Source organism: Coturnix japonica, unplaced genomic scaffold (assembly GCF_054131305.1).
Source record: "Coturnix japonica strain WE unplaced genomic scaffold, WE-NBRP24 Scf111, whole genome shotgun sequence".
Taxonomy (NCBI): Eukaryota; Metazoa; Chordata; class Aves; order Galliformes; family Phasianidae; genus Coturnix; species Coturnix japonica.
The window spans coordinates 236,307-254,451 of NW_028189014.1; the positions used below are offsets into that span (position 1 = coordinate 236,307).

The 18,145-nt window shown below is 56.7% G+C and overlaps 1 protein-coding gene across 1 annotated transcript; it reads left to right on the forward strand.

Annotated features, from left to right (window-relative positions):
• Positions 1-1,732: 1,732 nt before the first annotated feature.
• On the forward strand, positions 1,733-17,772 carry LOC146751222 (retinol dehydrogenase 8-like; the record flags this gene model as incomplete). Its single annotated transcript, XM_085535211.1, is given in 8 exon segments — positions 1,733-1,801; positions 2,391-2,549; positions 4,938-5,051; positions 7,417-7,575; positions 12,140-12,255; positions 12,257-12,320; positions 15,260-15,353; positions 17,588-17,772. Coding segments are annotated over 6 exon segments (727 nt in total), but the record flags the coding sequence as incomplete, so codon positions are not given.
• Positions 17,773-18,145: the final 373 nt, after the last annotated feature.

Below are 18,145 nucleotides of genomic sequence, written 5' to 3' on the forward strand. Positions count from 1 at the left end.
GGATGATTGGGCGGGGCGGAGGAAGGGGCGGGGCTATGAGAAGGGATGTTCTGATTGGGTAGGTGCGGAGGGAGGGGCGGGACTATGAGAGAGGGTGGTACTGATTGGGCGGGGCAGTGGGGGGCGGGGCTTATTGGGTGGGGCGGTGCTGATTGGGCGCTGCAGAGAAAAGGGCGGGGCTATGCGAGGGGGCGGGGCTTATTGGGAGGTGGAGGTGCTGATTGGGCGCTGCAGAGGAAGAGGCGGGGCTATGGGAGGGGGCGGGGCTTATTGTGAGAGGGAGGCGCTGATTGGGCGGGGCGGAGGAAGGGGCGGGGCTATGGGAGAGGGCGGTGCTGATTGGGTGGCTGCAGATAAAGGGGCGGGGCTATGGGAGGGGGCGGGGCTAAGGGAGGGGGCGGGGCTGATTGAGTGGCTGCAGAGGAAGGGGCGGGGCTATAGGCGGGGGCGGGGCTAAGGGAGGGGGCGGTGCTGATTGGCTACAGAGAAGGGGGCGGGGCAATGCAAATAATGCTGGGGCGTGGCTAAGCGGGGCGGTGCTGATTGGCTGTTGGAAAGATGGGGGCGGGGCTAAGGTAGGGGCGGTGCTGATTGGGTGGTGCAGATGAAGGGGCGGGGCTATGGGAGGGGGAGCTGATTGGATGCTGCAGAGAAAGAGGCGGGGCTAAGGGGATGGGCGGGGCTAAATATGGTGGTGCTGATTGGGCGGTGTAATAGAAGGGGCGGGGTAATGGGGAATGTGCTGATTGGGCGGTGTGATAGGAAGGGGCGGGGCTAAGGCGGTATGGGAGGAGCTGATTGGGTGGTGAAGAAGAAGGGGCGGGGCTATGGGCGGTTTTAGGGGGGGCTATGGGGCTGGCTATGGGGGGGGTCTATGGGGTTTGCTATAGGGTGGGCTATGGGGATCTATGGGGTGGGCTATGGGGATGGCTATGGGGGATCTATGGGGTGGGCTATGGGGGTCTATGGGGTGGGCTATGGGGCTGTCTATGGGGGATCTATGGGGTGGGCTATGGGGATCTATGGGGTGGGCTATGGGGCTGGCTATGGGGGATCTATGGGGTCTGATATGGGGTGGGCTATGAGGATCTATGGGGTGGGCTATGGGGTGGGCTATGGGGATCTATGGGGTCTACTATGGGGCTGGCTATGGGGGATCTATGGGGTCTGCTATGGGGGGATCTATGGGGACTGATAAGGGGGGATCTATGGCTATGAGGGATCTATGGGGTGTGCTATGGGGCTGGCTACGGGGGATCTATGGGAGGGCTACAGTGGGGCTATGGGGTGTGCTATAGGGCTATGGGGTGTGCTATAGGGCTATGGGGGGGGCTATAGGGTGGGATATAAGGGCTGTAGTGGGGGCTATGGGGGATCTATGGGGTGGGCTATGGGGTACTGCAGAGCTGTGGGGTTCGGAGGGGATTCGGAAGGGTTCGGAACGGCTCGGGAGGAATCGGAAGGGTTCGGAGGGGCTCGGTATTGGTTCGGAAGGCGTTCGGGTGAGATCGGAAGGGTTCGAATGGGTTCAGGTGGATTCGGAAGGGTTCGTTGGGGATTCGGATGGGGTCGGAAGGGTTCGGAGCCGTTCGGGAGGGGGTTCGGAAGGGTTCGGAATGTTTCGGAGGGGTTCGGGTGGATTCGGAACGGTTCGGAAGGGGTTCGGATGAACTCGGAAGGGTTCGGAGGGGTTCGGAGCCAATCGGAGAGGTTCGGGAGGGGTTCGGGTGGAATCGGAGCCGATCGGACGGGTTCGGGAGGGATCGGAAGGGTTCGGAGCCGATCGGAGGGGTTCGGAACGGTTCGGAACAGTTCGGAAGGGGTTCGGGTGAGATCGGAAGGGTTCGGAGGGGTTCGGAGCCAATCGGAGGGGTTCGGGTGGGATCGGAAGGGTTCGGAGCCAATCGGAGAGGTTCGGGAGGGATCGGAAGGGTTCGGAGCCAATCGGAGGGGTTCGGGTGGGATCGGAAGGGTTCGGAGCCAATCGGAGAGGTTCGGGAGGGATCGGAAGGGTTCGGAGCCAATCGGAGGGGTTCGGGTGGGATCGGAAGGGTTCGGAGCCAATCGGAGAGGTTCGGGAGGGATCGGAAGGGTTCGGAGCCAATCGGAGAGGTTCGGAAGGGATCGGAACGGTTCGGAGCCAATCGGAGAGGTTCGGGAGGGATCGGAAGGGTTCGGAGCCAATCGGAACGGCTCTGCGGGGTTCGGGTGGGATCGGAACAGTTCGGAGCCAATCGGAACGGCTCTGCGGGGTTCGGGTGGGATCGGAACAGTTCGGAGCCAATCGGAACGGCTCTGCGGGGTTCGGGTAAGATCGGAAGGACTTCGGGTCTTTCCGTATCGCTTCGGAATCTCTCGGGCTCGTTATATATGCGACCCCTTATTTATAGGGCAGCCAATCAGAAGGCAGGATGAGTCCATGGGGCAACCAATCAGCGTGGCGGTGCCGCTGTGGGGCAGCCAATCAGAGGGGCGGAGAAGTTAATCTGACCCACGAGGGTCGTTGATCCCCATAAGCGGCTCCGAACCGGGACCCACAAGTGAAGCCGGTATTGAGCCCCATAGAGACCCCATAGAGACCCCATAGAGACCCCATAGAGACCCCATAGAGACCCCATAGCTGCCCCATAGAGACCCCATAGAGACCCCATAGAGACCCCATAGCTGCCCCATAGAGACCCTATAGAGACCCCGTAGCTGCCCCATAGCTGCCCTATAGAGACCCCATAGCTGCCCTATAGAGACCCTATAGAGACCCCGTAGCTGCCCCATAGCTGCCCTATAGAGACCCCATAGCTGCCCCATAGCTGCCCTATAGAGACCCTATAGAGACCCCTTAGCTGCCCCATAGAGACCCCATAGAGACCTCATAGCTGCCCCATAGAGACCCTATAGAGACCCCATAGCTGCCCCATAGAGACCCCATAGCTTCCCCATAGAGACCCCATAGAGACCCCGTAGCTGCCCCATAGCTGCCCTATAGAGACCCCATAGAGACCCCATAGAGACCCTATAGAGACCCCATAGAGACCCCATAGCTGCCCTATAGAGACCCTATAGATACCCCATAGCTGCCCCATAGAGACCCCATAGCTGCCCCATAGAGACCCCATAGAGACCCCGTAGCTGCCCCATAGCTGCCCTATAGAGACCCCATAGAGACCCCATAGAGACCCCATAGCTGCCCCATAGAGACCCCATAGCTGCCCTATAGCTGCCCTATAGCTGCCCCATAGAGACCCCATAGAGACCCTATAGCTGCCCCATAGCTGCCCTATAGCTGCCCCATAGCTGCCCCATAACTGACCCCATAACTGACCTCATAACCACCCCATTGACCCCATAACCCCATAACTGACCCCATAACCCAGTAACCTCATAACCGACCCCATAACCCTGTAACCCCATAACCGACCCCATAACTGACCCCATGACCCCATAACAGACCCCCTAACCAACCCCATCACTCCATAACAAAACCCCTAACCCTGTAACCCCATAACTGACCCCATAACCAACCCCATAACTGACCCCATAACCGACCCCATAACCCCATAACCGACCCCATAACCCCATAACTGACCCCATAACCGACCCCATAACCCCATAACCGACCCCATAACCCCATAACTGACCCCATAACCCAGTAACCCCATAACCAACCCCATAACCGACCCCATCACCCCATAACCAACCCCATAACTGACCCCATAACCCCATAACTGACCCCATAACTGACCCCATAACCGACCCCATAACCAACCCCATAACCAACCCCATAACTGACCCCATAACCGACCCCATAACCCCATAACCGACCCCATAACCGACCCCATAACCGTCCCCATAACCCCATAACCGACCCCATAACCGACCCCATAACCCCATAACCGACCCCGTAACCCCATAACCGACCCCATAACCGACCCCATAACTGACCCCATAACCCCATAACCGACCCCATAACCGACCCCATAACCCCATAACCGACCCCGTAACCCCATAACCGACCCCATAACCGACCCCATAACCGACCCCATAACCCCATAACCGACCCCATAACCCCATAACCCCATAACCGACCCCATAACCCCATAACCGACCCCATAACCGACCCCATAACCGACCCCACAACCAACCCCATAACCGACCCCATAACCGACCCCATAACCCCATAACCAACCCCATAACCCAATAACAGACCCCCTAACCCCTTAACCCCATAACTGACCCCATAACCGACCCCATAACCGACCCCATAACCCCATTACCCCCTAACTGACCTCATAACCAGCCCCATAACTGACCCCATAACCCCGTAACCCCATAACTGACCTCATAACCACCCCCTTGACCCCATAACCCCATAACCGACCCCATAACTGACCCCATAACTGACCCCATAACCGACCCCATAACCAACCCCATAACCAACCCCATAACCGACCCCATAACCGACCCCATAACCCCATAACCCCATAACCGACCCCATAACCGACCCCATAACCCCATAACCGACCCCATAACCGACCCCATAACCCCATAACCGACCCCATAACTGACCCCATAGCCGACCCCATAACCCCATAACCGTCCCCATAACCCCATAACCGACCCCATAACCGACCCCATAACCGACCCCATAACCCTGTAACCCCATAACTGACCCCATAACCCCATAACCGACCCCATAACCCCATAACCCCATTACCGACCCCATAACTGACCCCATAACCGACCCCATAAACCCATAACCCCATAACCCCATAACCAACCCCATAACCGACCCCATAACCCTGTAACCCCATAACCAACCCCATAACCGACCCCATAACCGACCCCATAACCCCATAACCCCATAACCAACCCCATAACCCCATAACCGACCCCATAACCCCATAACTGACCCCATAACCGACCCCATTGCTGCCCCATAGCGGTGATGGCGGAGGCCCCGAAGCAGCGCACGGTTCTGATCACCGGGACCTCGTCCGGTATCGGGCTGGCCATGGCGGCACGGCTGGCACGGGACCCACAGGGCAGATATATGGGTATATATATGGGATATGTATGTATATATGGGATATATGGAACCCTATAGGATCCCCTATAGGAACCTTTATAGGAACCCTATAGGACCCCAATGGGAGACCCCAATGGGAGACCCCAATGGGAGACCCATAGAGGACCCCAATGGGAGACCCCAATGGGAGACCCCAATAGGACCCCAATAGAAAACCCATAGAGGAAGCCATAGGACCCCAATAGGACCCCAATGGGACCCCTATAGGAACCCTATAGGAACCCTATAGGACCCCAATGGGAAACCCCAATAGTAGACCCCAATGGGAGACCCCAATGGGAGACCCCTATAGGAACCTTATAGGACCCCTATAGGAACCCTATAGGAACCCTATAGGACCCCAATGGGAGACCCATAGAGGACCCCAATGGGAGACCCTAATGGGAGACCCCAATAGGACCCCATAGCGACCCCTATAGGAACCCTATAGGAACCCTATAGGACCCCAATAGGAACCTTATAGGAACCCTATAGGACCCTTATAGGAACCTTACAGGAACCCTATAGGACCCCAATGGGGGACCCCAATAGGACCCCATAGCGACCCCTATAGGAACCCTATAGGAACCCTATAGGACCCCAATAGGAACCTTATAGGAACCCTATAGGACCCTTATAGGAACCTTACAGGAACCCTATAGGACCCCAATGGGGGACCCCAATAGGACCCCATAGCGACCCCTATAGGAACCCTATAGGACCCCAATGGGAAACCCCAATGGGAGACCCCAATGGGACCCCTATAGGACCCCATAGCGACCCCTATAGGAAACCTATAGGACCCCATAGCGACCCCTATAGGAAACCTATAGGACCCCAATAGGACCCCAATGGGAGACCCCAATAGGACCCCAATGGGAGACCCCAATAGGACCCCATAGCGACCCCTATAGGAACCCTATAGGATCTCCTATAGGACCCCAGTAGGACCCCAATGGGAAATCCCAATGGGAGACCCCTATAGGAACCTTATAGGAACCCTATAGGACCCCAATAGGAGACCCCAATGGGAGACCCCCATAGACCCCCAATGGGAGACACTCTGGCCCCTGTAGTCTCTATGGTCCCCGTGTCCCCTCTATCCCCCCAGTCCCCATAGTCTCTATGGTCCCTATAGTCTCTATGGTCCCCATGTCCCCTCTATCCCCCCGGTCCCCATAGTCTCTATGGTCCCTATGGCCCCTCTATGGCCTCTCTGGACCCTCTTGTCCCCATAGTCTCTATGGTCCCTATAGTCCCTATGGTCCCTATAGTCTCTATGGTCCCTATGGCCCCTCTATCCCCCTGGTCCCCATAGTCTCTATGGTCCCTATAGTCTCAATGGCTCCCTATGGCTCCCTATGTGTCCCTATGTCTCCCTATGGGTCTCCATGGGGTCTATGGGTCCTTATGGGTCTCTATGGGTCCCTACGGGTCCCTATGGGTCTCTGTGTGTCCCTATGGCTCCCTATGGGTCTCAATGTCTCTCTATGGTCCCTATGGCCCCTCTATCTCTATGGTCCTCCATAGTCTCTATGGTCCCCCATAGTCTCTATGGTCCCTATAGTCTCTATGGTCCCTATGGCCCCTCTATCCCCCCAGTCCCAATAGTCTCTATGGTCCTTATAGCCCCTCTATGGCCTCTCTGACCCCTCTTGTCCCTATAGTCTCTATGGTCACTATGGCCCCTCTATCCCCCCAGTCCCCATAGTCTCTATGGTCCCCATAGTCTCTATAGTCTCTATGGTCCCTATGGCCCCTCTATCCCCCCAGTCCCCATAGTCTCTATGGTTCCCATAGTCTCTATGGTCCCTGTGTCCCCTCTATCCCCCCAGTCCCCATAGTCTCTATGGTCCCTATGCCCTCTATGGCCTCTCTGGCCCCTCTTGTCCCCATAGTCTCTATGGTCCCCATAGTCTCTATGGTCCCTATAGTCCCCATAGTCTCTATGGTCACTATGGCCCCTCTATCCCCCCGGTCCCCATAGTCTCTATGGTCCCTATGGCCCCTCTATCCCCCCAGTCCCCATAGTCTCTATGGTCCCTATAGTCTCTATGGTCCCTATGGCCCCTCTATCTCCCCAGTCCCCATAGTCTCTATGGTCCCCATAGTCTCTATAGTCTCTATGGTCCCTATGGCCCCTCTATCCCCATAGTCCCCATAGTCTCTATGGTCCCTATAGTCCCCATAGTCTCTATGGTCCCTATGGCCCCTCTATCCCCATAGTCTCTATGGTCACTATGGCCCCTCTATCCCCATAGTCCCCATAGTCTCTATGGTCCCTATAGTCCCCATAGTCTCTATGGTCCCTATGGCCCCTCTATCCCCCCATTCCCCCTATTCTCTATGGTCAGTGATCGCCACCATGCGTGACCCCGGTCGCAGTGGGGCTCTGGAGGCGGCTGTGGGTCCGGCCATGGGTCGGACCTTGAAGGTGGAGAGGATGGATGTGAACAGCGACGCGTCGGTCAGGGAGTGTATGGAGATACATGGGGACAGCATCGATGTGCTGGGTAATGGGGGGATATGGGGGGCAATGGGGGGGGATATGGGTGTCTATGGGGGGGCATATGGGGGTCTATGGGGGGGGATATGGGGGTCTATGGGGGGGATATGGGGGTCTATGGGGGGGGATATGGGGGTCTATGGGGGGGGATATGGGGGGCAATGGGGGGGGGGATATGGGGGTCTATGGGGGGGATATGGGGGTCTATGGGGGGCAATAGGGGGAATAGGGGGGGATATGGGGGTCTATGGGGGGGCAATAGGGGGGATAGGGGGGGATATGGGGGTCTATGGGGGGGATATGGGGGTCTCTGGGGGGGGATATGGGGGTCTATGGGGGGGATATGGGGGTCTATGGGGGGGATATGGGGGGCAATGGGGGGGGATATGGGGGGCAATGGGGGGGATATGGGGGGATAGGGGGGGATATGGGGGTCTATGGGGGGGGATATGGGGGTCTATGGGGGGGCAATAGGGGGAATAGGGGGGGATATGGGGGTCTATGGGGGGGGGAATATAGGGGTCAAGGGGGGTATATGGGGGTCTATGGGGGGGGGATATGGGGGTCTATGGGGGGGCAATAGGGGGAATAGGGGGGGATATGGGGGTCTATGGGGGGGCAATAGGGGGGATAGGGGGGGATATGGGGGTCTATGGGGGGGGCAATAGGGGGGATAGGGGGGGATATGGGGGTCTATGGGGGGGATATGGGGGGATAGGGGGGGATATGGGGGTCTATGGGGGGGATATGGGGGTCTATGGGGGGGCAATAGGGGGGATAGGGGGGGATATGGGGGTCTATGGGGGGGGCAATAGGGGGGATAGGGGGGATATGGGGGTCTATGGGGGGGGATATGGGGGTCTATGGGGGGGCAATAGGGGGGATAGGGGGGGATATGGGGGTCTATGGGGGGGCAATAGGGGGGATAGGGGGGGATATGGGGGTCTATGGGGGGGGCAATAGGGGGGATAGGGGGGGATATGGGGGTCTATGGGGGGGGATATGGGGGTCTATGGGGGGGCAATAGGGGGGATAGGGGGGGATATGGGGGTCTATGGGGGGGATAGGGTGGGTATGGGGGGTCATTGGGGGTCTATGGGGGGGGATAGGGGGGTCATTGGGGGGGATGGGGGTAATGGGGGTGTATGGAGATACATGGGGACAGCATCGATGTGCTGGGTAATGGGGGGATATGGGGGGCAATGGGGGGGGATATGGGGGGCAATGGGGGGGATATGGGGGGATAGGGGGGTCATTGGGGGTCTATGGGGGGGATATGGGGGGATAGGGGGGGATATGGGGGTCTATGGGGGGGATATGGGGGTCAATGGGGGGGATATGGGGGGATAGGGGGGGATATGGGGGTCTATGGGGGGGCAATAGGGGGGATAGGGGGGGGCAATAGGGGGGATAGGGGGAGATATGGGGGTCTATGGGGGGGCAATAGGGGGGATAGGGGGGGATATGGGGGTCTATGGGGGGGCAATAGGGGTCTATGGGGGGATAGGGGGGTCATTGGGGGTCTATGGGGGGGATGGGGGGTCATCGGAGGTCTATGGGGTGGATAGGGGGGTCATTGGGGGTCTATGGGGGTCTATGGGGGGGGATATGGGGGGCATAGGGGGTCAATGGGGGTCTATGGGGGGATAGGGGGTCATTGGGGGTCTATGGGGGGGGATATGGGGGTCTATGGGGGGGCGATGGGGGTCTATGGGGGGGGATAGGGGGAACATGGGGGGGAAAGGGGGGATATGGGGGTCAATGGGGGGGGATAGGGGGGGTATGGGGGGTCAATGAGGGTCTATGGGGGGGATGGGGGGTCATTGCGGGTCTATGGGGGGGGATATGGGGGTCTATGGGGGGGATATGGGGGTCTATGGGGGGGATATGGGGGGGATATGGGGGGATAGGGGGGGATATGGGGGGCAATGGGGGGGGATATGGGGGTCTATGGGGGGGATATGGGGGTCTATGGGGGGGATATGGGGGGCAATGGGGGGGGATAGGGGGGGATAGGGGGGGATATGGGGGTCTATGGGGGGGGATATGGGGGGATAGGGGGGGGATATGGGGGGATAGGGGGGGATATGGGGGTCTAGGGGGGGGATATGGGGGGATAGGCGGGGATATGGGGGTCTATGGGGGGGATATGGGGGGATAGGGGGGGATATGGGGGTCTATGGGGGGGATATGGGGGTCTATGGGGGGGCAATAGGGGGGATAGGGGGGGGATATGGGGGTCAATGGGGGGGATATGGGGGGCAATGGGGGGGGATATGGGGTCTATGGGGGGGCAATAGGGGGGATAGGGGGGATATGGGGGTCTATGGGGGGAGGGGATGGGGTGAGGGGGGGTCATTGGGGGCCATTGGGGTCTATGGGGGGGGATAGGGGGAATATGGGGGGGAAAGGGGGGATATGGGGGTCAATGGGGGGGGATAGGGGGGGTATGGGGGGTCAATGAGGGTCTATGGGGGGGATGGGGGGTCATTGGGGGTCTATGGGGGGGGATATGGGGGTCTATGGGGGTCTATGGGGGGGATGGGGGGTCATTGGGGGTCTATGGGGGGGGATAGGGGGGTCATTGGGGGTCTATGGGGGTCTATGGGGGGGGATATGGGGGTCTATGGGGGGGAGATATGGGGGTCTATGGGGGGAGGGGATGGGGTGAGGGGGGGTCATTGGGGGCCATTGGGGTCTATGGGGGGGGATAGGGGGAATATGGGGGGGAAAGGGGGGATATGGGGGTCAATGGGGGGAATGGGGGGGGAATATAGGGGGGATAGGGAGGGTATGGGGGTAAATGGGGGGGATGGGGGGTCATTGGGGGTCTATGGGGGGGATATGGGGGTCTATGGGGGGGGATATGGGGGTCTATGGGGGGGGGATATGGGGGGCAATGGGGGGGGATATGGGGGTCTATGGGGGGGGCATATGGGGGTCTATGGGGGGGGATATGGGGGGTCTATGGGGGGGGATATGGGGGGCAATGGGGGGGGATATGGGGGTCTATGGGGGGGGGAGATGGGGGTGGGGGGTGAGGATGGGGGTGGGGGTCAATGGGGGCCATTGGGGGATGGGGTCTATGGGTCTCAATGGGGTCTATGGGTCCCTATGGCTCTTTATGGGTCCTAATGGGTCCTAATGGGGTCTATGGGTTTCAATGTCTCCCTATGGGTCCCAATGGCTCCCTATGGGTCTCAATGGGGTCTATAGTTCTCAATGGGGTCTATGGGTCCCTATGGCTCCTTATGGGTCTCAATGGGTCTCAATGGGGTCTATGGGTCTCAATGGCTTCCTATGGCTCCCTATGGGTCTCAATGGGGTCTACGGCTCCCTATGGGTCTCAATGGGGTCTATGGGTCCCTATGGCTCCCTATGGGTCCCAGTGTCTCTCTATGGGTTTCAATGGGTCTCAATGGGGTCTATGGGTCCCAATGTCTCTCTATGGGTCTCAATGGGTCTCAATGGGGTCTATGGGTCCCAATGGCTCCCTATGGGTCTCAATGGGGTCTATGGGTCTCAATGGCTCCCTATGGGTCTCAATGGGTCTCAATGGGGTCTATGGGTCTCAATGGGTCTCAATGGGTCTCAATGGGGTCTATGGGACTCAATGGGTCCCTATGGCTCCCTATGGGTCTCAATGGCTCCCTATGGGTCTCATTGACCCCCAATGGCCTCCAATGGCTCCCAATGGGTCTCAGTGGGGTCTATGGGTCTCCATGGCTCCCTATGGATCTCAATGGGGTCTATGGGTCTCAATGGCTCCCTATGGGTCTCAATGGGGTCTATGGGTCTCAATGGTTCCCTATGGGTCTCAATGGGGTCTATGGGTCCCAATGGATCCCTATGGGTCTCAATGGGGTCTATGGGTCCCTATGGCTCCCTATGGGTCCCAGTGTCTCTCTATGGGTTTCAATGGGTCTCAATGGGGTCTATGGGTCTCCATGGCTCCCTATGGGTCTCAATGGGGTCTATGGGTCTCAATGGCTCCCTATGGGTCTCAATGGGGTCTATGGCTCCCTATGGCTCCCTATGGGTCTCAATGGGGTCTATGGGTCTCAATGGGGTCTATGGGTCTCAATGTCTCCCTATGTGTCCCTATGGGTCTCAATGGCTCCCTATGGGTCTCAATGGGGTCTATGGGTCCCTATGGCTCCCTATGGGTCTCAATGGGGTCTATGGGTCCCTATGGCTCCCTATGGGTCTCAATGTCTCCCTATGGCTCCCTATGGGTCTCAATGGCTCCCTATGGGTCTCAATGGGGTCTATGGCCCCCAATAGCTCCCTATGGGTCTCAATGGGGTCTATGGGTCTCAATGGGGTCTATGGGTCTCAATGGGGTCTATGTGCCCCTATGGCTCCCTATGGGTCCCTATGTGTCCCTATGGGTCTCAATGGGGTCTATGGGTCCCAATATCTCCCTATGGGTCCCAATGTCTCTCTATGGGTCCCTATGGGTCTCAATGGGGTCTATGGGTCTCAATGGCTCCCTATGGGTCTCATTGACCCCCAATGGCCCCCAATGGGTCTCAATGGGGTCTATGGGTCCCAATGTCTCCCTATGGCAGTGAACAACGCGGGGGTGGGCGCCGTGGGTCCCCTGGAGGGGCTGGGGGAGGCGGAGCTGCAGCGGGTGCTGGACACCAACGTGCTGGGGGTGGTCAGGGCCGTCAGGGCCGTCCTGCCCCCACATGAAGAGGAAGAGGAGGGGGCACATCGTCGTCATCAGCAGCGTCATGGGGAGGCACGGTGAGGGGCTATGGGGGGTATATGGGGATCTATGGGGATCTATGGGGTTATATGGGGGTTTATAGGGGGATATAGGGGGGATATGGGGTTATATGGGGCTCTATGGGGGGATATGAGGGTATATAGGGGGATATGGGGGTATATAGGGGGATATGGGGTCCCTATGGGGTTATATGGGGAGATTATGGGGCTCTATGGGGGGATATGGGGGTCCCTATGGGGATCTATGGGGTTATATGGGGTTATATGGGGGGATATGGGGGTATATAGGGGGATATGGGGGTATATAGGGGCATATGGGGTCCCTATGGGGTTATATGGGGGGGTTATGGGGTCCCTATGGGGTTATATGGGGGGATATGGGGGGATATGGGGTCCCTATGGGGTTATATGGGGGTTTATAGGGGGATATAGGGGGGATATGGGGTTATATGGGGTTATATGGGGGGATATGAGGAAGAGGAGGGGGCACATCGTCGTCATCAGCAGCGTCATGGGGAGGCACGGTGAGGGGCTATGGGGGGTATATGGGGCTCTATGGGGGGATATGGGGGTATATAGGGGGATATGGGGTCCCTATGGGGTTATATGGGGGGGTTATGGGGTCCCTATGGGGTTATATGGGGATTTATAGGGGGATATGGGGTCCCTATGGGATTATATGGGGGTTTATAGGGGGATATGGGGTCCCTATGGGGTTATATGGGGGTTTATAGGGGGCTCTATGGGGGGATATGGGGGTATATAGGGGGGATATGGGGTCCCTATGGGGTTATATGGGGGTTTATAGGGGGATATAGGGGGGATATGGGGTCCCTATGGGGTTATATGGGGGTTTATAGGGGGATATAGGGGGGATATGGGGTCCCTATGGGGTTATATGGGGTTATATGGGGGTTTATAGGGGGATATAGGGGGGATATGGGGTCCCTATGGGGTTATATGGGGTTATATGGGGGTTTATAGGGGGATATAGGGGGGATATGGGGTCCCTATGGGTTTATATGGGGGGGTTATGGGGTCCCTATGGGGTTATATGGGGGGGTTATGGGATCCCTATGGGGTTATATGGGGTCCCTATGGGGCTCTATGGGGGGATATGGGGGTATATAGGGGGATATGGGGGTATATAGGGGGATATGGGGTCCCTATGGGGTTATATGGGGGGATTATGGGGCTCTATGGGGGGATATGGGGGTCCCTATGGGGATCTATGGGGTTATATGGGGTTATATGGGGGGATATGGGGGTATATAGGGGGATATGGGGTCCCTATGGGGTTATATGGGGGGGTTACGGGGTTATATGGGGTTATATGGGGTTATATGGGAGTTTATAGGGGGATATAGGGGGTATGTGGGGCTCTATGGGGGGATATGGGGGTATATAGGGGGATATGGGGTCACTATGGGGCTCTATGGGGGGATACGGGGGTATATAGGGGGATATAGGGGGGATATGGGGTCCCTATGGGGTTATATGGGGGTTTATAGGGGGATGTAGGGGGGATATGGGGTCCCTATGGGGTTATATGGGGGGGTTATTGGGGTCCCTATGGGGATCTATGGGGTTATATGGGGGTTTATAGGGGGATATAGGGGGGATATGGGGTTATATGGGGTCTCTATAGGGCTCTATGGGGGTATATAGGGGGATAAGGGGTCCCTATGCGGTTATATGGGGTTATATGGGGCTCTATGGGGGGATATGGGGGTATATAGGGGGATATGGGGTCCCTATGGGGTTATATGGGGCTCTATGGGGGGATATGGGGGTATATAGGGGGATATGGGGTCCCTATGGGGTTATATGGGGCTCTATGGGGGGATATGGGGGTATATAGGGGGATATGGGGTCCCTATGGGGTTATATGGGGGTTTATAGGGGGATATAGGGGGGATATGGGGTTATATGGGGGGATATGGGGAAGAGGAGGGGGCACATCGTCGTCATCAGCAGCGTCATGGGGAGGCACGGTGAGGGGCTATGGGGGGTATATGGGGGGATATGGGGGGTATATGGGGCTCTATGGGGGGATATGGGGGTATACAGGGGGATATGGGGTCCCTATGGGGATCTATGGGGTTATATTGGGGTTTATAGGGGGATATGGGGTCCCTATGGGGTTATATGGGGTTATATGGGGGTTTATAGGGGATATAGGGGGGATATGGGGTCCCTATGGGGTTATATGGGGGTTTATAGGGGGATATAGGGGGGATATGGGGTTATATGGGGTTATATGGGGGGTTATAAGGCTATATGGGAGGATATGGGGGTATATAGGGGGATATGGGGGTATATAGGGGGATATGGGGTCCCTATGGGGATCTATGGGGTTATATGATGGGGTTGTGGGCTTATGGGGTTGTGGGGTTATGGGGTGAAGGGGGTAAAGGGGGCAGGGGGGTTATGGGGTTATGGGGTTGTGGGGTTATGGGGTTATGGGGCTGGAATGGGGTTATGGGGTTATGGGGTTGTGGGGTTATGGGGGTTATGGGGTTATGGGGGTTATGGGATTATGAGGTTATGGGGTTATGGGGCTGGAATGGGGTTATGGAGGTTATGGGGTTATGGGGTTATGGGGCTGGAAAGGAGTTATGGGGTTATGGGGCTGGAATGGGGTTATGGGGCTGGAAAGGGGCTATGGGGTTATGGGGCTGGAAAGGGGTTATGGGGTTATGGGGCTGGAATGGGGTTATAGGGCTGGAATGGGGTTATGGGGTTATGGGGGTTATGGGGGCAGGGGGGCAGGGGGGTTATGGGGTTATATGGGGGGTTATGGGGTTATGGGGTTATGGGGGTTATGGGGGCAGGGGGGCATGGGGGTTATGGGGTTATATGGGGGGTTATGGGGTTATATGGGGGGTTATGGGGTTATGGGGTTATGGGGGTCCCACTTATGGGTCCCACTTATGGGTCTGGCTGTCCCCCCATAGGGCTGCTGTTCAACGAGGTTTATTCCGCCTCCAAGTTCGCGGTGGAAGGATTTTGTGAGAGTCTGGCCATGCAGCTGCTGCACTTCAATGTCCAGTGAGATACTGCCCCATAGCGACCCATAGCGACCCATAGCTGCCCCATAGAGACCCATAGAGACCCATAGGGACCCATAGAGACACATAGGGGCCCATAGAGACCCATAGCGACCCATAGAGACCCATAGCGACCCATAACTGCCCCATAGCGACCCATAGAGACCCATAGGGACCCATAGAGACCCATAACTGCCCCATAGAGACCCATAGGGACACATAGAGACCTATAAATGCCCCATAGAGACCCATAGGGACACATAGAGACCCATAGAGACCCATAGGGACCCATAGAGACCCATAACTGCCCCATAGCGACCCATAGCGACCCATAGCTGCCCCATAGAGACCCATAGCGACCCATAACTGCCCCATAGAGACCCATAGAGACCCATAACTGCCCCATAGAGACACATAGCGACCCATAGAGACCTATAAATGCCCCATAGAGACCCATAGCGACCCATAGCTGCCCCATAGAGACCCATAGAGACCCATAGCGACCCATAGAGACCCATAGAGACCCATAGGGACCCATAGAGACCCATAGAGATCCATAGAGACCCATAGAGACCCATAGCGACCCATAGAGACCTATAAATGCCCCATAGAGACCCATAGAGACCTATAAATGCCCCATAGAGACCCATAGTGACCCATAGGGACCCATAGAGACCCATAACTGCCCCATAGAGACCCATAGGGACACATAGAGACCCATAGGGACACATAGAGACCCATAGGGACCCATAGAGACCATAACTGCCCCATAGAGACCCATAGCAACTCATAGAGACCTATAAATGCCCCATAGCGACCCATAGCGACCCATAGAGACCTATAAATGCCCCATAGAGACACATAGGGACACATAAAGACCCATAGAGACACATAGCGACCCATAGAGACCCATAGGGACACATAGAGACCCATAGGGACCCATAGGGACCCATAGCGACCCATAGCGACCCATAGCTGCCCCATAGAGACCCATAGAGACCCATAGGGACCCATAGAGACCCATAACTGCCCCATAGAGACCCATAGGGACACATAGAGACCCATAGCTGCCCCATAGAGACCCATAGAGACCCATAGCTGCCCCATAGCGACCCATAACTGCCCCATAGAGACCCATAGAGACACATAGAGACCCATAGAGACCCATAGAGACCCATAGAAACCCATAGAGACCCATAGCGACCCATAGCGACCCATAGAGACCCATAGAAACCTATAACTGCCCCATAGCGACCCATAGAGACATATAACTGCCCCATAGAGACCCATAGAGACCCATAGAGACCCATAGGGACCCATAGCTGCCCCATAGCGACCCATAGAAACCTATAAATGCCCCATAGAGACCCATAGAGACACATAGGGACCCATAGAGACCCATAGCGACCCATAGAAACCTATAAATGCCCCATAGCGACCCATAGAGACCCATAGGGACCCACAGAGACCCATAGAGACACATAGAGACCCATAGTGACACATAGAGACCCATAACTGCCCCATAGAGACCCATAGCGACCCATAGAGACCCATAGCTCCCCCATAGAGACCCACAGAGACCCATAGCGACCCATAGAGACCCATAGCTGCCCCATAGTGACCCATAGAGACCCATAGCGACCTCTATCTCTATGGTCCTCCATAGTCTCTATGGCCCCCATAGTCTCTATGGTCCCTATAGTCTCTATGGTCCCTATGGCCCCTCTATCCCTATGGTCCTCCATAGTCTCTATGGTCCTCCATAGTCTCTATGGTCCCCCATAGTCTCTATGGTCCCTACGGCCCCTCTATCCCTATGGTCCTCCATAGTCTCTATGGTCCTCCATAGTCTCTATGGTCCCCTATAGTCTCTATGGTCCCTACGGCCCCTCTATCCCTATGGTCCTCCATAGTCTCTATGGTCCCTATAGTCTCTATGGTCCCTATGGCCCCTCTATCCCTATGGTCCTCCATAGTCTCTATGGTCCTCCATAGTCTCTATGGTCCCTATAGTCTCTATGGTCCCTATATCTCCCTATGGCCCCCATAGTCTCTATGGTCCTCCATAGTCTCTATGGTCCTCCATAGTCTCTATGGTCCCTATGACCCCTCTATCTCTATGGTCCTCCATAGTCTCTATGGTCCTCCATAGTCTCTATGGTCCCCTATAGTCTCTATGGTCCCTACGGCCCCTCTATCCCTACGGTCCTCCATAGTCTCTATGATCCTTCTCAGCGTGACTCTGGTTCAGCCCGGTCCGGTTCACACGGCGTTAGAGCGGAAGTTGTTGGCGGAAGCGGAAATGACGGAATTTCCGGGAACGGATGAAGAAACGTTACGTTATTTCCGGTCCGTTTATTTACCGGCGGCCCGGAGCGTGTTTAACGCGATGGGGGCAGAGCCCCGAGGAGGTGGCAGAGGTGGGTATAGGGGGTTCTATGGGGGTATATGGGTTATATGGGGTTATATGGGGTTATATGGGGTTCTATGGGGGGATATGGGGTTCTATGGGGTTCTATGGGGTTATATGGGGTTATATGGGGTTATATGGGGCTCTATGGGGTTATATGGGGGGATATGGGGGGATATGGGGGGATATAGGGGGTTATAAGGGGATATAGGGGATATATGGGGTTATAGGGGGGTATATGGGGTTATAAGGGTGTTATATGGGGGGATATGGGGTTATATGGGGTTATATGGGGGGATATGGGGGTCTATGGGGGGTTTATAGGGGGATATGGGGTCATTATGGGGATCTATGGGGTTATATTGGGGTTTATAGGGGGATAT